The sequence below is a fragment of the Chenopodium album genome, chromosome 8 (genome assembly GCF_948465745.1).
Source record: "Chenopodium album chromosome 8, dcCheAlbu1.1, whole genome shotgun sequence".
NCBI lineage: Eukaryota > Viridiplantae > Streptophyta > Magnoliopsida > Caryophyllales > Amaranthaceae > Chenopodium > Chenopodium album.
Genome location: NC_137841.1, coordinates 65000868 through 65023701, shown reverse-complemented (window position 1 = coordinate 65023701; position 22834 = coordinate 65000868). Strand labels below are relative to the sequence as shown.

Here is a 22834-nt window from a genome sequence, read left to right as displayed (position 1 = left end):
AAGGAATCATCTGAGATCACTCCCGACAGTAGCAAGACCGGAGAGGGGTGAATTGTTACAACTTTACATCTCAGCCTCTCCAAAAACCACTGCAGTTGTGTTGCTAGTTGAAAGGAAAAGGCAACAGATTCAGATATATTTTTTCAGTCATGTGCTAAACGCGGCAGAGCGTAGATATCCAGTGATTGAAAAAAATGGCATTGGCAGTGGTAATGGAGGCAAGAAAGTTGAGGCCGTATTTTGATGCTCATCCAATAGATGTCTTAACGAACCATCCATTGGAGAAATCGTTACGGAGGATGGACACATCGAGCCGATTGCTAACATGGGCAGTAGAGTTGTCAGAATACGAAATAAACTACAAACCCAGAGTTTCAATAAAGGCACATGCTCTATCTGATTTCATTGTGGAAACATCATATACTGATGAAGAGGAGGAACTGGGCACCTGGCAGGTTTCAGTGGATGGATCTGTAACATCAACTGGTTCAGGGGCAGGAATAGTCATAACGACCCCAGATGAAAAGGTTTTCGAATATGCAATAAAGTTCAAGTTCAAGGCCACTAATAATGAGGCTGAATATGAAGCGGCATTAGCTGGGGTTCAATTGTCAATAGCTGCAGAAGCAAAACGGCTGGTTCTAACGACTGATTCTCAACTAGTCTCCGGTCAATATACCGGAGAATATGAAACGAGAGAACCAGCAATGATAAAGTATCTTGAGAAGATGAAGAAGTTAACGGCACAGTTGCAGTATTTTAAAATAAGGTTGATACCAAGAATACAGAATTCACAGGCTGATGCATTGGCGAGGTTAGCGAGTTCAAGCTTTAATGACCTAGAAAGAACTGTCATGGTTGAGGTCTTAAAACAAAAGAGTATACATGAAGAGTCACAGAAGGTGCTATGTATAAGTAATGGCACTCAGTGGTTCGACAAAAATTTGGCATATCTCTTGTATGGGGCATTACTGCTTGATAAAGGGGAGGCAAAGAAGTTACAAAAAGATAGCGTATGGTTTATTATGCACCAAGGTCAATTATACAAGAGAGGATTTTCATTGCCATTGCAAAGGTGCATAACGGACTTTGAATCTGCCAGGCTGATAAAGGAGATACATGAAGGCGCTTGTGGCAATCATCTTGGGGCAAGAGCTTTGTCACGAGAGGCTATGAGAAGGGGGTATTACTGGCCAACCATGAATGAAGATGCAGTCAGCTATGTGAAAAAATGTGAAAAATGCCATAAGTTTGCACCTGCAATCAACCTACCCCCTAATGACCTAACACCAATGCTTAATCCAGTCCCTTTCACTCAATGGGGGATGGATATTGTAGGAGCATTCCCATCGGCAACAGGAGGAAGAAAGTTCTTGATCGTGGGAGTTGATTACTTCACTAAATGGATAGAAGCAGAACTGGTAGCAAAGATATCAGCGAAAGAGTTGAAAAAATTTATCTGGAAAAATATTTTTACTAGATTCGGGTTACCGATGGCGATGGTTTTTTTATCATTGCTCACAATTTGATTGCAAGCCGGTCAAGGAGCTTTTGGCAAGATTCAAAGTTAAGTTTGCATATGCGGCAGTCTGCCATCCGCAGTCGAACGGACAAGCTGAAGCAGCCAACAAACAGATCATTACAGCAATAAAAAAGAAGATTGAGGATGCAAAGGGTTTGTGGGCTGACTTGGTACCAGAAATACTTTGGGCAAACAGAACGACAGTAAGGGAATCGACAGGGGAGTCACCTTTTACATTAGTATTTGGAACAGAAGCTGTGATACCAGCAGAAGTAGGTTTGCCGACATTCAGAATCCAGCATTTTTGTGAAGATCAAAACGACTTGTTGTTACGTCAGCAATTGGATTTTCTGCCAGAAATACGAGAAAAGGCTGCAATCAAGTCAGCCGCATTTAAAGAAAGAATGTCAAGGGCTTATAACAAGCGAGTAGCATATCGCCCTTTGTGTACGGGAGACTTAGTGTTGCGGAGGACAGCGGCGACTGGAAAAGGAAATGAAAATGGAAAGTTGACGGCCAACTGGGAAGGACCGTATCGAATTAAGGATGTGGTGATGCAAGGTTCCTATTATTTGGAAACGATGGATGGGAAACCATTGAAAAATGTATGGAATACAGCAGTGTTAAAAAAATATTATATGTAAAATCTCTTTGTAAACAAACAGACTGATTGTCTCAGGGAAAACCGTCATGAATAAAATAATATTCGGAAAACATGTGTATGAAATAGGCATCCTCCACTAAACAGATCACCGTTTGGGGTGGACAGCTAAAAGCCACTTCCGTGAGATTAATGTACTTATAACCTGATCAGTTATAGTCGTTAATTCACGAGGTTGTTGGTTCAAATTATAATACCGGCAAAATCAGTTTAGGTATATGCCATGGAATGCATAACCAACTGATCGCCGAGAGGGTACCTAACTGGCTAAAAATAAAGCAGTAGGTGACCGATATTGTACTTTGAACTAGCAACATCATCTTTCCCTTATGCATATACTTGAGTAATTATATGCACAAGGGGGCAGGGGCAAGATAGTAAGAAATGAGATAGGTTAAAAGCACAGTACGAATGCGGCAGTCAACGGCCTCTAAGGACACGTGCTTACTAAAGAAGAAATTGATATGAGTAAAATTTTGCAAAAACAGCCTTTTTGTAAACAAGAATCTTTTTAACAAAGATAGTAAGACATGAATAATTAACATAGCATAATAGTTAAAGGTGCAAACGATAGTTCATAATAGTTAAAGATGACAATCGACAGGCATCACCACAAAAAGGGTATATGCCGATAAAACAGCATTGTCAAAAACAGTTCTGAACAAAAGTAGAAAGTTACATATGTTAGGCTATAGCTGATAAGGCCCAATTATGCTAGAACCACAGGAAGATGTCGGTGATGACTGCCCGCCCCTTCAAGCTTGTGTATCTTCGGGAGTTGGGGAGTTCAGTATGCTGGGATCCTTGATGTCGTCGTCACCGCTGGGCTCCAGATTGAAAAGGTCTTCGTCCAAAAACTGTTGCTCTTCAAAACCTGAAGGGATCTTGAAAGCTTCCTCATTAAAAGCCTTTTCAACTTTAGCCCAATCTTCTTTCTTCCAACCGGCGGCATGGACAATACACCTTTGCGCTGCAGTCCATCCACCGTCAAAACGATCTTGAAGCCGACTGCAGAACTCCCGGGAAGCCAAGTAACGACTAACTGCTCTCTGTCGGACTGCAGGTTTATCGACCTCCAACCCTCGAACTTTGTTTTCAAGGTTGCTAATGCAAACCTTAGCATCTTTGAGATCCTTCTCAAGGGTAGGGAGGCGTTCGATGGCCTAATTTTTCTCAGCAATTTCAGTCTTAAGCTGTTGAATCTCCAGCTCAAGACCTTCGACTTTATTAGCTTTGGTCCTAAGAGCAGCCATCTCAAGGTCATCTTTTGCCTTAATTTCCTTCAGCTTCTTTAAGGCCTTGTCAGCGTTATCTAAGGCCATTTTCAGTGCATTCTGACTGGTAGAGGATTGATGATGTTTCTCTTGGTAATACCGATACATCTCTACGAGCTCAGTACCAGACATAACAGCCTAAATAAGGGCAAGATAGGTGCAAGTTAGAATTGTATTAATAAACGTGTAATGAGAATTAAAAATTATACGAAATGTACAAGTGAAAATGATAAGTATATATATAAAAAAAAATAACAAACGCAATGATTACGGTACATACCTTCATCATATTATGCATATGTAGGGCGGCAAGAGGACCAATAGCACCAGCAGGCCTATCCATTGGAAGGGTAAGGTTACTCAACAGCCGATATCCAAGAGTCCCACCTTGCATTGGGTCATCTGTGATCATTGACTCATTCCGGCATGCGTCAATAGTGGGCTGCCATCGATCTTCAGAATGACCAGCAGGGGCAGTAAACCCTTTAAGAACCTCTTCAGGAAAACTCCCGTTAGGGCGTTCAATCCATTGCCTGTCCCGATAAACAAGACCCGGAACGCTGGTATCGGAACCACCAGCGGCAGTAGGAACAGATTGAGTTATTAGTTGACCGGTAGTGGGGGGCTGAGCGGGAGGAGTTTTGGGTGTGTTGGTAAGATCCTCAATCTCCACCCCATCCGTCACCCTTTTGACGGATGGTTCAGTACTTTGAACCACCGTTTTGACCTGAATCTTTGGGGAAGGGGGCAATCCCTTGTCCTCGGCCTGGTTTGTTTTGGCAGTAGCACCATCAGATCGCCTGGGGCTGTTAACTCTGACACCGCCACCGCGCCGATTTGCAAGAGAGGATAATTTTCTTCTCTTTGCGCTGTCATCAGCCATTTTTTCAGCCCTTCTTTTAGCACTGATGGTAGGAGCGCGGCTACAATAAGTAGAAAGGGTGTCGTAAGAGGGTTTGGAGGCTTTGGGGCAGCGTCTGATAACTTTGTTGCCGTCAGCAGACAACCCAAGCTGTTTGTTATCCAACTTGTCGATACCTAAAATATTGGTGAATAAAAATGTTAAACTAAATAAAAGAAGAATACAACGGTAGTTCCGATATAAAAAGAGAATGAAAATGCGAAGGTATTAGATATAAATAAATTAATACCATGGTGGTCAGTCCAGCAGAGACCGACGCGTGATAGAGGTGCGTTGCCGAGAATATAACTCACATTCGGCACCCACACCTTGGGGGTTAGACGAACTTTACCGTCACCATTATCAGATTCCAAAATATCAAAATGGTTAACCGCCCTGCGTTCATGTTTACCGAGATCTCTCTCGGGAATAGAATCAAACCGTGGGTGAGGTTGGAAAAATGTTCTCCTGAGTGGAAAATCATCAGGAACGGACATGAAGAAAAACTTGCCTTGCCAGCCTTTACAGCTTGATAACTTAGGGTGGACAGTGTATTTACGAGGTTGGGTATACAAGGACCACCACCCTTCCGACTGACCATCTCTTTTTAAGGTGATCAATCGTCTAAATGCATTAAGGGTCAATGGATAATTTCTATACAGCATAACCCACACCGTTGCAATAATGGCACGGATAGTGGGAGGAGTTAACTGCACTAAGAAAACGTTCCAAGCCTTTAAGATTTTAGCAATAAAAGGATGGAGAGGAAGGCGAAGTCCAAAATCAAAATGCTTTGCGTAAACGACAACGCAACCTGCCGGACAGTCTAGGACTGAAGATCCAGACGGAGGAATAGCCAATTCATACTCATCTGGAAGGTTGTAAAAAATTTTGGCTTTACGGCAATAATCTTTTCCAAGTGCCGTCTTCCTAAAGGTTTCATTTACCTTTGCCTTAGCAACTTTGCCGTCATCAGCCAGGACGAGAGGTTGTCGGAATTCTGCGTCGTCTGTCTCGGAATTGTACCCTTCGTCCAGACTCTCCTCCTGGATAACCTCAGCGGTTAAGTCAACAACATTGTCCCTGCTTTCGGTGTTGTCACTATCAGCCTCAGTCTCATCGTCACCTTCAACAGAGTTAACGGCAGATTCATGCACAGGTGACGACTGATCCGCTTGTGGGCTTGAAGGAACTTCCTTATCACCCGATTCAGAAGTGCTTACAACTTGAGTCTGACCGGGTTTTCTACTGGACTCAGCTTCCTCAGCAGCAGCAACATCAGGCTGGTAACTGGTATGCTTTACTCTCGGCATAGTGCTTACACCTATATTGCCAATGTTAGAGCCGTACTGGTCAAAATGCTGATCCTCAGCAAAGCTGCGTAAATGATAATGAACACTAACAGGCTCAACGTCCAGAACTTCGGTATCGGCAGGGATATTAGGGTTGTTTGGATTTATGTACTGTTCACAAATAGCAATAACCTTATGGCGAATGTAAGCACGCCTTTGCTCCTCAGAGGTTAGGGGTTCGAAAGGGTGGTCAATGTTGTCGGATAAAGATGATGAATTACCCTGATCCCTACCGACATCTTTGCCTAAAGACTGTCTAATTAAACGACGCCTAGCATTGCTAAGGTTAGGCAAATCTTCCTCTTTGCTATTTTCAGACATTTTTTATAACCTAAGATTAACAATAGCCCAAAATTCGAGCAAGCAAAAATAACATGCAAAATAAAAATTAGAGTTTGAGAATACCTTTGGTGAATGGTGAATGCGGAGAGACGAAAAAGCGACAAACGACGAAAAGGATGTTCTGTATTACTGGCACAAAGAGGCAGAATACTAAAAAACACTGAAAATTCGTTAACAAGTGACTGATAAAACCTGAAGGATGATCGCTCAGTAAGAATATTTAGGGAAGAAGAAAGGGTAGGACTAAAAAAAAAGAGGGGAGAGTGCATTTTTGACTCAAAAAGGGAGAAGTTGAGGAGACGGTTGAAGGGAAAGGCGGTTCAGAGATCCAACAGACGAAATGAAAGTAACAGTTCAAAAAGCAACGGCGGGATAAAGAACACGTGTCTCAAAACCCACATTTTCCCGCCCAATAAAATGTAACCCCTCAACTTCCACTTAATAGACTCCGGAAATATTCTATAAAACTAAACCACTCAACAAGTCAGCATAAAGTCTCTCCCCAAATTTAGACCTTGTCTGCTATAAGCATACAAGGACCCTTGGGGGGGAAAACGGAGTTTTTCCTACTCCCAATATTTATTAAAGTAGACCTTGTCTGCTATAAGCATACAAGGTCACTTGGGGGAGAAAACGGAGTTTTTTCTGCTCCCAATATTTATTAAAGTAGACCTTGTCTGCTATAAGCATACAAGGTCACTTAGGGGAGAAAACGGAGTTTTTTCTGCTCCCAATATTAATTAAAGTGGACCTTGTCTGCTATAAGCATACAAGGTCACTTGGGGGAGAAAACAGAGTTTTTTATTATATACATACCAGAAGAACATAATAACATTCTCAGTTAAAATTTTGGAAATAACATCCTAGATATTCCAGTTCATAATCTCTTTAAAGTGCTCGACACAGTGCAAGAAATGAAAGCCTGAACATATCATAATTTAAACTGCTAACAGTGAGAACGTCGTCTAAATAGCCGAACGTCCTCACTTGGGGGACTAGTTGTATGGGAAGATATGTGAAACGGGCTAACATCTTTTGTAATGAGGGCCTTAATCTAGTTCAGCTGGTAAAGAGGCTGATATGTTCCACAAGGCAGACATATCGGCCTGTCGGTACTTGACGCGTGGCAACAATAGTATGACACTTGGCGAAAAAGGCTATGCATGCTTTGTAGCCACCTGTCTTATTATTCATTATAAATAGTAAGTTAAACCTCATTAATGGTGGGCATTAATTATTCTCTCTCTCTCTCTCTCTCTCTACTTTCTCTCTCTTACTTACCTTCTCTAAAACACATTCTAACTTTATCATCGGAGTGGTTATCCCCGGAACACCCCGGGGTTAGCTGACTTCTGCTCAGTTGTGTAGGTTCTCAGCTTGCCGATAGGAGTATCAGGATCTCGGATTCGGGTTCTCGGGTCATCGGATCCAGACAGAAACACATATTTTATATTGTTAAGACTAGAATAGGCCCGGTTTACAATAACTTATTGTAGACCCAACCTTCTAATATACCATACAAATGTGATTATATCATATGAAATGTGATTATATTACTACAAAAGTAATTATATCATCCTGAAACTGTTATGTAAATGTATCACTAAAAAAATGAATTTATCATTATAAAAAGTATCAAATAGTAAATTACATTCATATAAGATGATTTTTAAATTTTATCATCCTAAAGATAATTATATAATCTCATTAAATGATTTACTATGAGATTATATAATTCAAAATATGACTCACAAAAAGATAATTATATCATCTAAAAATGAGATTATATCATCCAGAATGTGATTATATTATTTGAAAGTGTCAAATTTTGGGTCTACATAATTAATTTTATATTGGCCTCCGGCCTAATGAAAATTTTCTGGTTCCGCCACGGTACGTTTGTTAGAAAAATATTCAAACATGACAACCAAAAATTCAAAACTGAAAAATATTGCATAAAATATCACAATCATGTTTAAAATGATAAATTAATAAGACAATCTACAATAAAAAAATCAAGAAAAATTATAAAACATATGATCAAAAACCAAAATGTTAACATGAATTAATCATAAAACGATTGAAATTGAATTATGAAGTATTTTCTAGATGAAATATTATAGAATCAACTCATTTTTCAATAATTTAATGTAGTAATTTCCAACCCAAAAATCACAAAAAAGAGGCGATTAGTTGCTAACTGGAGTTGTATAGGGCATTACCTTTGATGTTTTGAGTTTTGATGATGAATGTGAACAAAGTCTTTTGAAGTCAAAATTTTTTTTATGGTCTTAAATACATTTATACATCTACACAAGGAATTGCTTTCTATTGTTTGAACATCAAGGGTATGGGTAGGAATGCACTCGTTTACGTAGAGGTTCTGCTCTACTTCAACCATTGTTCTAAATTGGCTTGTGAATTAGTTGCATGGTCATTTCCTTATAGACTGGACCACTCATTTTTGGCACTTCTAGCTCTTGTTCCATGCTAGTTTGTGTGGACAATTACTATATGTTGTTGGAGGAAAACATGTTTATTATTAGCTAAATTAAGCAAGTTCTGAGTTTGTTGGTCTCCCTTTATGTATTGTAGGTACAAAGGACTAGATCTTTTTCTGAAATGGAAAGTGATAAGGCAACCAAATTCTCTAATTAAGGTTTGTTGCCTCTGGAATGCAACAAAATTCTCTACAGTTTGTTGCCTCTAAAGTTGCAATTGATGGGGTCGTCTTTGGGCCTATTAATCAACTACTTGCAACTCTGTACCTTCATTTCCCTTTTGATCTTTCCATGGGCTCTTCTAACAAAAAGAGTGTTCCTCCTTCTGCTTTTATCCCTGCTTTGGCCCTGGAAGGTGGCATATGGCTTCTCCTTATGGCGGTTAACTTTCGATATGTACCTGTGATGTATCAACTTCAATATGTCAATGTCTTCTGCTTGATCGACAGCTGCTTCTTGCCAACGATTGGACAGCGAGAAAACGGAAAATGGAAATATTCTCTTCGCCAGGGGGGTTCTATGGTTGTTTACCGAGTACCAAAGGACAATAAAAGCTGTTGATTAAGGTCCTTTTTTTAACTCTATACTTCTCAATAAATAGATAAACGAATTTGATTAAGAATATGTTATCTTTGCTTCTGATTGTCAGAGGATTTGCACTGCTATCCTAGACAAATACATACATTACCACTCATGTGTTATATCATCTCATCTCTGATTGTAGGGTGTTGCTGGCTCAGAACAGTAGATGTCGAATTCAGTACGAGGGACGAGATACAAAGGAGGCACGGGTCAAGATCACTGGTAGTGTTAGTGTGGTCTGGTTAGATAGACCTGAAATAAGCTGCAATCCTCTTTATTTGCATGACTTAGTCTTATGATTTTAAGAGTAAGGACTTACAACAAAGCTCTAGTGTTGCAACTTAATCGTACCCTTTGTATGCCTGCACTTTGCTTTAGTTTATCATAATTTCGTGACCTCTTTTAAGCACACTAAAAAAAGGAATTTAATTATGAATCTTGCAAATCTGCAATGCCCATATGTGGGATTGAAAATGTTGAAGTCCATGCCTTCAAATTCAGAAATGTTGACTCCTATTTGTATGGTGAATAAATGACCCACAAAAATAAAATCAATTAGTTCGTCTTGTGTGCGGCCGGCCACACCGTGTGACCACTTAAAGTAACCCCTATAACATTGATTAAGTAACCCCTGTAATACCAATTAAGTAATCCCTATAACACTGACCGAGTAACTCTATAACAATAATGAAGTAACCCCTTTAACACTATCAAGTAACCCCCATTACACTAGCAAAGTAACCCTTATAGTGGCTGGCCACACGGTGTGACCAGCCACATATAAGACTTTGTGAAAATTAAAACAAAGTGTCCATTATATGTTTTATTATACAAGTACGTACATTTATCTCCAACAATCAAGAAACTTGATGATTGTTTTTTTTTTTTTTTTTTTTTTTTTTTGAAACAGATCTTTTTTTGGTGGAACTTGATGATTATATACGAGTAGATAATAAGAAATTAAGAGTATATGTTATTTCCGTAACACTTCTTTTAGGAATGCTTGTAATTTGCCTTTGCAAGTTTATCATGTTGTTTTGGCTAATTTCTCGATCTAAGGCTGAATTTAGTTTTTATCTTTGTTAAATAATTGTATGTACATCTATCTTTATTCCTTGTACGTCTATTACTTTTGCTATATACCTCTATCCGTTATGCACTTGTGCGTCTATTACTTTTGCTATACTAGTTGTGGGAGCGCACATAACCAAACTTTATGGCAATTGATTACAAAGGGGGAAGCGGCGGGTTTAGGGTTTGTGAAGGGGCTAGAAAGTCGTGCCAACCGGAGAAGGAAGGGCGAGGAAGGAGGGGCTGGGGTCACCGGTGGGAAGGGGAGGGGCCAGTAGTCAGGGGAAGGGGGACATGTCGGTGGTTATATGGTTAATAATTTAATTTATCTTTTTTTGTAACAAAAATAATTAATATATTTGATATACACCAACAAATCAACAATATAGTAGTTGGACAATATAAAGTTGTTTTCAAACTACAGTTATATATTTCCTAAAAAAAAAAAATTGCAACCATATATTGTTTATTCTACAAATGTATCACGGGGGAAGCACTGTCCCAACGATATTTCAATTTATACTTTAAACTTGATGCAACTCATTAGGTCTAGGGATTGAATCATAGCAAGCACAAAATGCCCCCAATTGATAATAGTGATGAGCAGTGGCGGATCTTGAAACCTTTTCTTTCAGGGGCCAATAATTTTTAATGTAAGCATATGAAAATTATTTACAAATTCAGTGCGATTTTATATTATATATGCTAAGGTGTTAAAAACAACTTGTTAATTGATAAATACTCATATAAATAGAAAAATATATAACGACATATTGAAGGTATGAAAGCAAAAACTTACTTTATACTTTTAACAGAGTAATTTATCGACCTTAATAACGTCTTCTCGCTTAAAATTATTAATTATTTTCTAGTGCTCAAACAAACCAATATAACGTACGAAGTAGAAATTTATTTTAACAATAATGAATTGTCAGTACTTTTGGAAATTGGGTTGTAGGTTGCTTATACTCTATAGTTAGTTACCTTTTCTACGCTACTAGGCAAATAGGAAAAACAATGGTTTTTTTTTTAAATGGGCCTTCAAACAAAGTACAGTACTCCGTATAATTTTTTTTTCCATAAGTTATCAGGTGCCAAGCCCTCTTCAGCCCTAACAATAATCTGCCCATGGCTATGAGCATTTACAATGGATAACAAAGGAGGAAAATAAACTATTAACTATAATTATTTAAAAATTGCAATTAAAAATGGACAACTGGGGTTCGAAACTTTAAGTCACAGTTTTATGGGATTAATCTTTGACCGATTGAATTAAAGTTTTATTTTTACATCATTGTTGATGCCCTAATGGATCCCACACCTCAAAGTTGAAATGGCCCCGTTCTTTAGAACTGCTCTGCTCTGATTAAAAATAATACTAATCAATTACATACTACTAAAAGCGAATCTAAAGACACACGTGTCAATGTATTATTAAAAAATTTCCCGCCAAAAATACCTTCTAAAAAAATTATTGTTACTTAAGGAAAATAAAAATTATATCTAAATTATGACATAATTTGTTTTATATAAAATATAAATCTTTTCCTAAAAGATTAAACTATCCATTATAAGTTTATAACTATTACATGTTTTTTTAAATATTTTCTCTTGCATGCTTTTATTTTTAATATATTCTATATTTTTTAATACTCAAGTCATTATATTTATAATAAAATTGTCAAAGCCTTGCCACAAGGGCGGGGGTGAGAATCGATCTCAGGATCTCCTGAAATCGGGAGGGAAACTCTAACCACTTGAGCTATCCATCACTCTCTATCCGATTTTAGTTTGAATGTACTAGTGCCTAACATAATAACATACTACGGAGAACGTACAGGAAATGTGCCCAAGTGGCCGGGTCACGCACTAGTTTCAAAATTAAAAGGTGTCCGCTAAACTTAATTTAAATGTTGTGCCTAACATAGTACAATACTCCGTAACACAACACTCCGTATTTACATACGGAGTACTCCGTATTTGGTAGTATCTCAGTTCCGAAATCAAAGAAAACAAGTGATCTACGATTCCCGCGATCTAACCTGCCCTTTTCTACCTTTTTCTTACACTATTTCAAATAAAAATTCCTCATTTCTTACAATTAATTTCCATGGATTCCGACAAACCCACTCCTTTCTCCGGTAATCGGCGGCAACATCAACCCTAATTTTTATCTCCAAATTCGTCTGTATTCATGTAATTCAACTTCAATTCCAGGTTAAAAGCGAATCCTAATTTCTATTCTCCTCTTTAATTTCTTCTAAAATTCCTCGTTTTTTTCAGCTTTACTGTTCTTCATTTTCAATTTTTATTCTATTAATTGTTAATTGTTCAATCTATGTTGTGCTATAATTTGATTGTTCTTCTTGTTTGTTGCGGGTTTGTGATTTTATTTGCTGATATTTTTTTTAATTTTTTTTTTTTAATTTTTTTTTTTTTTTTTTTTTTTTTTTTTTTTTTTTTTTTGTGGATAAGCTGTTTTTCTTTTGAATTATGGGGAGTCTGAAATTCTTAATAACTTATTCAATTTGGTTTTGTCTTTTTCAATTTTTAGTGGTTGCTTACTTGGTGAGGATTTAGTTGCCGCGTTACTAGTTTAAATTACAATTACACTATTGATGTGCCTATTAGTTTCGAATGGAGGGAGTGGTCAGGAGTAGAAATAAAATAACTGATGCGATTAAGCAGAACCAGCAGTTACTATCGTGGTTCGAGGAATGGGATATCATTGAGAGAAAGAGGATAAGGGTGATGAATGGTGATATAAGAATTGGAGACCCTAGTGGATGCACAAAATGGGTAATGCTTGGACGAAGCTTTCGAGAAGGCAAAGTTAAGCTAGGAAAGTTTGTGGTGTTATATTGTTATGGGGAGGTTTAACTAAAAGTTGACTAATCTAGTAGGAAAGTTTGTGGAGCTTCACAAAGGCAGTGTATCTATTATGGGTTTAATGGTTAAGGGTGAAAACTTAGAAGAATGTTAAGCTAATCGCTATTTGCAAAGTGGTGATATTTGTTGGTGAGAGTTAATGTGCAGAAGTTATACGATGTAGTATGTACTAGCTGTAAGATTTTAAATAATTTAATGCATTCAGAGAAGTGGAGCTTGTTGTTCTATGGTTTGATTTATAAAGACTACTGTGAACTGTGAAGGAGTAATAAATTAAGGGGCTCTTTCTTTAGTATGCTAAGAATTTGTTGTTGGTATTCTACGAGAGTGTCAATCGTTGGTATAGTTTGATTAAAAAATCATCATGCGGGTTTCTTGTTATCCTATCAGCTTAAAAATGTGCAGTCAGTGCATTTAATTGTTTAAAGATAAGGAATGGTAGATCACAAAACCATATTTTAGGGGTTATTATTTGGTTATAAATTGGCAATATGTTGTAAGACATACATGCTCTCACATTTGTAATCCTGCTCATATATGGAGTTTGTGACTCTTATTAGTATCAACTGATACTTTAAGAGTTTGAGTACTAGTGTAAACTATTCTAGGTACTCTATCTCTGCTGTGAAGAGTATAACTCAATTATTACTGTATTTATTTTTAATTTTACTTTGTCAGAGTAAAGATATATTATTAAGGACAATGCTGCTCATCATATGATGATTTAAAATTAAGGAAGAAAGTATATGTATATGCTGCTGCTTAGTAGATATGTGGTTCACTTGGGATTGGAAAGTGGAGCTCATAATCTAAAGTCGATCAAGAAGGTAGCTTTATGTTACTTAGCACTTCAGGCTGTGTTAAGATTTTGCTTTGTTTGGATTTGGATCTTTGGAAAGATAAATTTGACTATGTTGTGAACTGCTTTGGGAAGAAGAATGAGTGTGGGAAGTTGCGGACTTGGGGTTGTTAGGCTATAGTGTGACTTTTTGTGCTTATTTTATTTTATTTTATTTATTTATTTATTTTTTGTTGTGATGATCATGAAATGAGTTTTGCTGTAGAATTTTGTGAGTGAAATTAATTGGAATAGAAAGTTTGGAGTTTTTTTAACTATCAGGGAACTTAAGTTTTATTGTCAAATAATAATATGATTACTGACTAATCTACAATCCTTTATTATGTCTTATTGAGGCCTTATATGATGTATAAGGAGATTATGGATGAAATGGCATGTGGTATTAGTGCTTAGTGCGTTGGCACTTGGCAGAGAATTGGAGTTTTGCATCTATCTGGAGGTATACATGCAGTCACTGTCTGTTCCAATACTAGTCCAGTAGTCCGCCTTTCTTTTGACATTCTTCGGATAAGCTAAGAGCCTAAGAGTGGACTTTATACCTATTGGTAAGGATTATAAAGGTTAGGAAGGATTGCATGTGGGTTTAGCTAAGTAACCTGCATCCAAATTAGAAAGCAAGGGCAATTCATTGTCTCACAGTAATGGTGATCTTATGGCTACTTTCTTTGGACTCTTCAATAATATACTAATCTTGCTTATCAGATTGTTGGAGCTGACATGGCACCAAGAGATGTTTACAATTGGACCTCCTCTCCCCCCTCTCCAAGGAATATTCCGTAGAAGCAATTATTTCCATTCCCTGGATAGCTCAGTAGTATATATGTTGAAATCCTACTAGAGTGTGAAATTGTGAATAGTCTATTGTAGCAACTTGTTCTCACTTGAGGACGGAGCATCGGTTTATTTCAGAGAATTATTATATAGGCGCAGGGGGTCTTTTGGGAAGGGGTTAGCCTTGAGGAGCTTCATTTCATGTTCTTATTATAGATTTCATTTGAACTTATCTGAATGGAGAATGAAATAGTGATTTCATTGATGGAAGGCTTATTGTATAGTATTAGAATTTGAATCAAGGATCACAATTGAAGTAAAGCAAATATGGAATAAATTCCAGATTTGCAATAGTGGCATGTATTGCGCTGTATTTGATTAGCTGTAGAGTGTGGCCTGCAATCAGTGCCTTTTGCTACATGCTGGTCCTTATGTTATCTGTTATTTTCTTATCAGACTAACCAGAGATTTGGAACTTCAATTTGTCAGTCAGTTTGATTGGACATGTTGTTGCATGTGAGTAGAGGACTAGAGGTGATAAAAATATGAGCTTGCTCACAAGTTACATGAGCCAGTCAAACCCTGACTAGTGATGTTGATTTGGACTTGGTTCGACTTGAGATCATAATGGGCTGAGTTGTGGCATAGAATGTGACATTATAATTTGATGAAATTCACTAAAAGTTTGATTTAGGATGTCCAATTCAATGGTCATTACTCATTACAAGGGTTTTTACATTTACATTATAGGAGAAATTGCCCTAGTTGTCAGGGTGAATAGTAACCGATACAATTGGTGTTCATCATGTTTAATTGTATTATTCCTTCCAATCCCATAATAGTTTGAACACTCTCCTTTACTCTGTCGAGAAAGACCCCACTATTATTTTGATAGATCTCTCTTTCGGTCTTTCCACTACCAAATAGTTTGGGCCCCACTTTCGCATTCAATAATCAACCTCAGTATTTTCTATCGCATCTACTTCTACAATAAAGTAATACCCACTATCTCCAATCACATACACTTTTTTATCAGATATTACTACCTCCGTTCCAAATTAGTTGCCACGTTTTGACTTTTGACGCTATTCATAATCTTCACTTTGAATGACATTTGTGAATTATAGATATGAATACGCTTTTTTTTTTTACCAAAGATATGAATACATATAGTCATGTTGGATCTTGTCAGTTAGATCCATTCCAATGTGTACTTAATAAAAATTCACTTTCTAGTATTTTTTTCCAATAGTATAATTAAATATATTTTTGATTGATTGATGCATTGACAAACGTGATAAAAGAAACATGTCAACTAATTTGATACGGCGGAAGTAATTGATAACATCTCAACAACTTATCTCCTAAAATTATGTGCTAAGATAAGTGTTCGAACTATTATGGGATGGCGAGAGTACTAAAAGTTGCAAATAATAATACATAATTGATTCTAAATAGTAAATATTCAGACATGGTTGATTGGGTATGGGCACTTGATACTTCATTGTGGACTAAATATAGGAACTTTAAGTGCCCATAGGTTGTATTTCTTAAATAAGACCTTTAGTTTTTTGTGGAGCACAAGGTAGTGCATGAAGAGGATAGCCTACTTTTGTGGTAGATGGATCTAGTTTGACTTGTCTTTAGTCTTTTTGGGTTGGGTATGAAGTAAGCATCTAAGCAAGCATGAGATATATGAGAACTAGTAATATAACTTAAGAATATGCATTAGCTATCTCTTCTTCCTAATACCACCTCCCAAGTTGTAATGGATGGTAATGGAAAAGCATGAAGAAAACACAAGCTTGGGGGATGAGATTGTGCATGGAGATAGTAGGGTTGTTTTCCATACTAAATTACACTTTATATTCATTCCTATTATTGCATGGCTACCAAATGTGTGTAGGTGGTATATTGTATATATCTTAAAGCCAGGAGAGGCAAAACTCAAAACGGTAGCATTAGAGTCAGGCTGTTAGCTCATCTTCTTACTATCCCTAACCATGGAAGATTGACTTCTCGTCAGAGTAACCAGGGGTTTCATGAGCGACATGTAACATATGATATCTAAGTTGAAAATATCATCTTGTAAAATATGCATGCTAATGTAGCTAACCAACTAATCTTCTCTTTTTTGACTTGTAGCTGTGTCACGTGCTTTAATTAACTTAATAAAGAACGAGAAGGTGCTGCTTGAGCTTCCTAAAACAGATAGTAGAGACAATGAGGGAAGCAGATGTGGGTCAACTTGCAGAATCAATTTCTGGTTCTCGATGCACCAGATCACATTTACAAGCAGCAGCAGTATGGACTGTACAAGATATGCTTATTCTTGTGAATGAAATTGCTGCTGTTGAAGGGGACTGGCAAAATTCTCTGTCAACTCATCAAAAATGGACCATTATATCAGAAACTTGTACTGCACTGGGAGTTGGAAGGAATGCAAACCAGTGCCGCAGAAAGTGGCAGTCCTTGCTTGCTGATTACAATCTTGTCAAGGAATGGAAATTGAACTCTGGGAGTGATTCTTACTGGTCTCTTGGGTGTGATAGGAGAAAAGAAGCTGGTCTTCCTTTGGAATTTGACAAAGACCTGTATAAAGCTATGGAGGATTTCATGAAGGCATCAGATAGAGCAGATACAGACCCAGAATGTGATCCGGATGCGGGAGAGGTTGATGTTCTTGATGCTGAGGAATCCGGTAATATGTTTTTCTATACAAATCACGAATGTAGTTCCTTTGCATAGTGAAAATATTGACATGTGATGCTTTTGCCATTTTAATCTAAGTCGGTTTCCCTTTTGATTTAAATTTGTTTAGTAGTACTCCCTTCTTCCCAGCACTTGCAATAGTTTGACGTTTTGCATTATTCATATAACCTATTTTGACCATTTTTTCCCTTGATATTTAAAACAAATTATAGTATGATATTCTGTTTATTTTAATGTATATTCCAACATTTTATGATTTTTACTAATAGATAATTAAAGACATTGATGGGTAAAGTTGTGCAAATGTAAGCATGTCAATTAGTGTTGCAAGTAATACGGGACAAAGGGGGTGCCTTTTTTAGATAAGGATATAGCGATTCTGTCCATCTACTTTCCCCTAGCAGCTGACTAATTCAGGTCCTGAACCAACCCTATCTATTGAGATTTGAACTATTATATGACTAAAAATTGAATTTGACCTTATCTGAGTAAAACAATCTAAAACCAGTTAAAATTTTGTCAAGAAAGGCTGTTAGCCACCAGTAAATACCCCAAAATAATGGTCTTGAACATGAGTACTAATTATTTGGAATAAAACTTAGTAATACAAAAGCTGCTTGATTGAATTAGTGTTCTGCTTCCACTTCCCTGCTGAGGAGTGGTCCACATATCTCTGTTCAACCACTCAGGGGCAATTTAGATAGCTTTGGAGGAGGGGGGGGGGGGGGGGGGATGGAGGGAAGGGTTATTTTGGTACAACCATGGTAAAGTAGTCATTTCTTTTGATGAGAAGAATGGGTGAGAGGGGACTGAGTTCTAAACACTCTGAGGAGTATACAGCTGACTATACTTCTCGCCTTACTGTCTCCTTGTGTATTGCACCTTGCATAGTATACATACCCAATTGTGAGTGGGACATTTGTTTTGCATTTTGTTGTAGTATACCTAGACTTTGACTTGTGAGGAGATTCTAAGCAGTTAAGGTTTATGCTCACCCAAAGGGGTACTATTGGTTAGAGTCCATCTCTCCAGCCCTTGATTTTATTTGACCCGATCCAAAAGAGTCATATTGTTTGAAACTCTTCCATCAGTTTTCCATGAAAACCTTAGAAGAGTATGTCCTTTCCAGATAACTGCCATTCATCTCTATGTAAGAGTTATGTCACCTGTCAGGCCTCTCAACTATCATGCTCTATTATATCTTGATTCAAAAATTGAGCTTTCTCCGTTTACTATTGTTTGCTTTAGGTCCAAAACCCAAAAAGCGAAGGCGTCGGTCAATCCCTAAAAAACGGCTATCTGAAGGGAGGAAACAGCCTGTAACAGAGGTAGAGCATGTGATTCCAGAGCCTCCTGTTGCTGAAGACATGGAGCAAATCCTGGCTGCGAAACTCATGGAGAACACAGAGCTGATCCATGCCATACTTGCAGGAAATGTTACTGAAAATGTTGACGAGGACTTGACCAGTGTAAGAAATGAGGAGTCCCTGAAGACTGAAAATGTTAGACGTAAAGCTGACAAGCTTGTTGAGTGCCTCGGAGATCTTGCCAAAAATCTGGAACACCTTTGTGGTGCAGTGGAGAAAGGTTAACAAGGTACCTCTGACCTCTATAGCAGTTTAGCGCTAACTGACTAATTTTATAGGTATAGACTTAAGTGACCATGTCAATTTTTGTTGATGATGGTAAATCAATTTTGTTGCTGAGAGTTACTATATTTAGTATTCAATGCTGTATGGATTTTTGTCTATTTATGGAAATGCAGGGCTGCCCAATTCATCTCGGAGATGGTCGGTAATTTTTTATTTTTATTTAGGTACATGTATAGACTATATAGAGTACATTGAGGATGAAAAGTTTAAAATATGAGATGTTTTGGGAAGTTTGGGAAAGAAGGGGGTATTTTGAGGAACAACCTCTTAGATTAGGGTTTTTGTCAAGCCATGGAATTTCTTATCACAATGAAAAGAAAGGCATTTATTTTTTGGCTTTGGAAATTCATCAGCCATCCACAACATGGGAATGGCTGATGGCTTGATAGCTGATAGATTTCAACTATCATCAAACTTGGATAACAACATAGAAGTAATAATATGTGTGGATTATCATTTTACCAATGGTTTGTAAGCTATTTGATGGTAAAACCTCACAATTTTTACTATTGGCATGGTAATAGAGAGCCTTATGGTGCCATGGCAGGTAATTAGAAAGGGCAATCTAAAAGATTTATGTATCTTGTACAAACGAACAATGTATAACTAATTAAGATAGTATACAAATGAACAATGTCAACTACTTTAATTGAATTGGTTTAAAGTTTTGAGAATGAGACTTAATACCTGATTTATTTAAACTAAAAGGGATACATAAATACAATATGTTTTGATTAGTAATCTGCCAAATCAATCAAGGAATGATAAAAATTAAAAATCAAGAAAAGAAATTAAGCAAAAAAAATAAATAAAGTCGACTCTGCTGGGGATCGAACCCAGAATCTCTGGTTTCGTAGACCAGCGCCTTATCCATTGGGCCACAGAGTCACGTTGTTGGTTATATATTCATCTTAGCTATTTTAAAGTAAATTTTTGTGGCTTTATTGGACCCAATTTGTGATTTAGTCTTTCTTCTTGTTATGGGAACTTGTATTGCCTAAAAAAGGTAGGATGAGGATTGTAAGATGATCAACTCTCAATAAGCATCCACGTAATTGATCGTAATTGAGAAAAAAAATGGGTTAATTGATAAATATATTAAGATGAATTAAAGTTAATTTCGCTGAATATAAGACGTAGTGGATAGAGTCTTTAGTTAAAACCTATTTGGAAGCCGTAATTGATTGAATGAACCAAACCATGTGCAGTTATTATCAAATAAAAATGCCAAGGATAGAATTTACATGAATAGGATAATTGTTGAAAAATTACATACAATAAGTTTTTGTTGCCTTAACAATATTACATTTCACAAAAACAGAACTCATTTGGTATGTATATTATCCACACAAAAAAAAATGTTGCAAACTAGGGTGAAACATGAATTTGTTGTGAACACTCAGGAGATTATCATTCAAGATAGTACAATTGCCTTGCTTAATATCCAGAGAACTAGTGACATTTCAAATGCAAATAAAGTGTGAAGCATTCCACGATCAAGCGCGAATCCGAATAGTGTAATCCCACCATTGTTATGCTGCAAGTATGTCACTACACAAAAGAAAATCAACATTAACCCAAATTAGACTAAAAAAAAATCCTACAGTCACATAAGCTTAAAATAACGGAACACATTTATTTTTTTGAACGCATAGTGAAACTGCTAAATGCTAATGGCATTAGCGGCTCTATATTTAAACTAGGTACTAACGCCGATAGTGTTTCTTCTTGCAAAATATTAAGATTTCCTCATTTAGTTACCTAATGCTTGTCTAGTTTGAAAGGCATGTTGATCATTTGAGTCTTTGACAACAGCTTCGTCTAACGAGGACTGATCGAAATCATCTGAGCTTCGACTCGAGGAGTTCTTACCTTTGCTATGATTTGTACTATCAAAGCAACTAGTCATAAGCATGTGCCATCTTGTAGCAACCGAAACAATGCCTTGAGCTCTATGTGTTATTCTTGCTGCTCCCATCAAACATAAGAAAAATCCACTCAATTGCTTTGCTGAACAAACCTACAATTTCAAGCACAAATTTTTATTCACATGAATTAGACAATTAATCCATTTGTACATTTGTAGTTAAAAAAAAAAAAAATGGACATAACCCTTAGCTTAGATTTCGATGTGTTGGTAATGAATGTGTATGTAACAACTAGTTATTCTCACGACCTTACTAGAACAGGATCCGTTTTATAGGTTCGTACCTCTGTATCCTTGAGTTCTGAGGTAACAACTAGTTATTCTCTACCATAAAATTATGTTACATTAATTTCAGTCGTGTTCTGTTTTTACCTACATTTTTCTTAGGCATTTTCATGGCTAAATCGATTATTAAACACGAGTACACAACTACATACACGAGTTTTAAACTTTTTGTTACGAATTAATGTGTTCATTGTAGATATTGATGTAAGGAGTACAAGTACTTACCACAAGATCACCCGAATTCAAGAAATTCTTGTCGGACTTGGAGGCTAAAACCAGCAAAAGTGCACCCAATTGACTAACTGTGATGGTAACCATGCACCCAACAATGAAGAACCAAAATCTGTGGCTAGTAACATAGAATTGATCTCTGATTCTACGATGTTCTAAGTATATAGCACAAGGCTCGGACCCTGAACCCTCGAACATATGTCTTAGGCCTTCGAGCCTAAGTATTTGGAGCTCACAGGTTAGCCGAAACAGGACACATACAAGCAAGAAAACACCGGTCCTATACACCCATGACATGAAACTTGATATAAACATGATTGTGTTGATTGGTAAAACACCAATAACAGGAAATGAAACAACAACAGTTGAGAAGAAGAGAATTTTATGCACAAATTCGACGATAAAAGAAGGGAGTAGGATGAAAGCAAGGCTTTTGAAGGCTTTATCTACTTGATACTTGTAACCAAGTTGAACATCCAAGGAATCATCATTTAGACCATCAAGAAATAAGAGTTGTTTAAGGCCATATTCCTTGAAAAATCGATATAATGTTAAGAACCCGATAAAGGCTAGGCCGGATTCAGGGAGTTGTACTAGTTTGTTGAATGAAAGAGGCTTATCAGGAGAGGAAGAAGACGGGATTTTAATGGATATAGTGGTTAAGATTGGGATGATTATCGCGAGGATAACAAAGGTGAGGTATGATATGTTTTTGCCTAAGGAAGAAGAGAGATCAAGTGCACACCATTTCAAGCATCTTCGAAAGTGGCGAAGCTCATCGTGCATAGATGAATCGGATCTTTCATTAGACTTTTGCAAGAGTAGGGGAATATGGGGTTGCTCTTCAATGGTTACTCCTTCAAATTCATTGGTCGTAGACTGATCATTTGATCGATGGTTTTGGAGGGAAACAACGACACTATTAAAACTGTTCGATAATTGACCATAGAAGATATTCTTCATCATTGAATTTATCATAAGTTTGTGAGTTTTGAGAATTTAAAAGTTGTACTTCATATAAGAAAATGAATCTCTTACGACTACATGTAACACAATCTTGTAAAAGTTGAAAAGAACGTAGTCTAATTCAGTTTCATATAGTAATTGTGATTTGTAAACAACTTTCAATAGTACTAGGATAGTAGGGATGCCTTTATAATTTTTACACATTAAAGATGAACTTAAGTGTGACAATAATTATGGGAATCAGATGAAAGTTGAGTCAGTTGACCCAATGGATCGACATGAAAATGAAAGCAACAAGACTATTATATAAAGAAGTTTTTAAAATTAATTATCTAC

The 22834-nt window shown here is 37.0% G+C and overlaps 4 protein-coding genes and 1 non-coding gene across 6 annotated transcripts; 3 read left to right on the top strand and 2 right to left on the bottom strand.

Moving 5' to 3' along the window:
- The first annotated feature begins 299 nt into the window (after window positions 1-299).
- On the top strand, window positions 300-2166 carry LOC145643205 (uncharacterized). The gene is made up of 2 exons (XM_081694361.1): window positions 300-1421; window positions 1537-2166. Exons 1-2 carry the CDS (start codon window positions 300-302, stop codon window positions 2164-2166), a joined length of 1752 nt encoding a protein of 583 aa, XP_081550487.1.
- Window positions 2167-8727: 6561 nt separating this feature from the next.
- LOC145643204 (uncharacterized) lies at window positions 8728-9114 on the top strand. Its single transcript, XM_081694360.1, has one exon. The coding sequence runs from the start codon at window positions 8728-8730 to the stop codon at window positions 9112-9114; it is 387 nt and encodes a 128-aa protein (XP_081550486.1).
- Window positions 9115-12141: 3027 nt separating this feature from the next.
- LOC145556272 (uncharacterized) lies at window positions 12142-19223 on the top strand. The gene is made up of 3 exons (XM_081617924.1): window positions 12142-12423; window positions 16871-17426; window positions 18686-19223. Exons 2-3 carry the CDS (start codon window positions 16949-16951, stop codon window positions 19027-19029), a joined length of 822 nt encoding a protein of 273 aa, XP_081474050.1. The 5' UTR covers window positions 12142-12423; window positions 16871-16948; the 3' UTR covers window positions 19030-19223.
- Window positions 19224-19904: 681 nt separating this feature from the next.
- On the bottom strand, window positions 19905-19977 carry TRNAR-ACG (transfer RNA arginine (anticodon ACG)). The gene has a single exon. It is a non-coding gene; the product is annotated as a tRNA-Arg (tRNA).
- A 292-nt stretch (window positions 19978-20269) lies between these two features.
- Window positions 20270-22827, bottom strand: LOC145556270 (uncharacterized). Of its 2 annotated transcripts, none has more exons than XM_081617922.1 (3): window positions 21527-22827; window positions 20851-21109; window positions 20270-20640 (listed from the first exon to the last, which is right to left on the bottom strand). In XM_081617922.1, the coding sequence occupies exons 1-3, from the start codon at window positions 22508-22510 to the stop codon at window positions 20504-20506; spliced, it is 1380 nt and encodes a 459-aa protein (XP_081474048.1). In that variant the 5' UTR covers window positions 22511-22827; the 3' UTR covers window positions 20270-20503. The 2 variants fall into 2 exon arrangements, with proteins under 2 accessions (XP_081474048.1, XP_081474049.1); XM_081617923.1 differs by having other exon boundaries at window positions 20962-21109.
- Window positions 22828-22834: the final 7 nt, after the last annotated feature.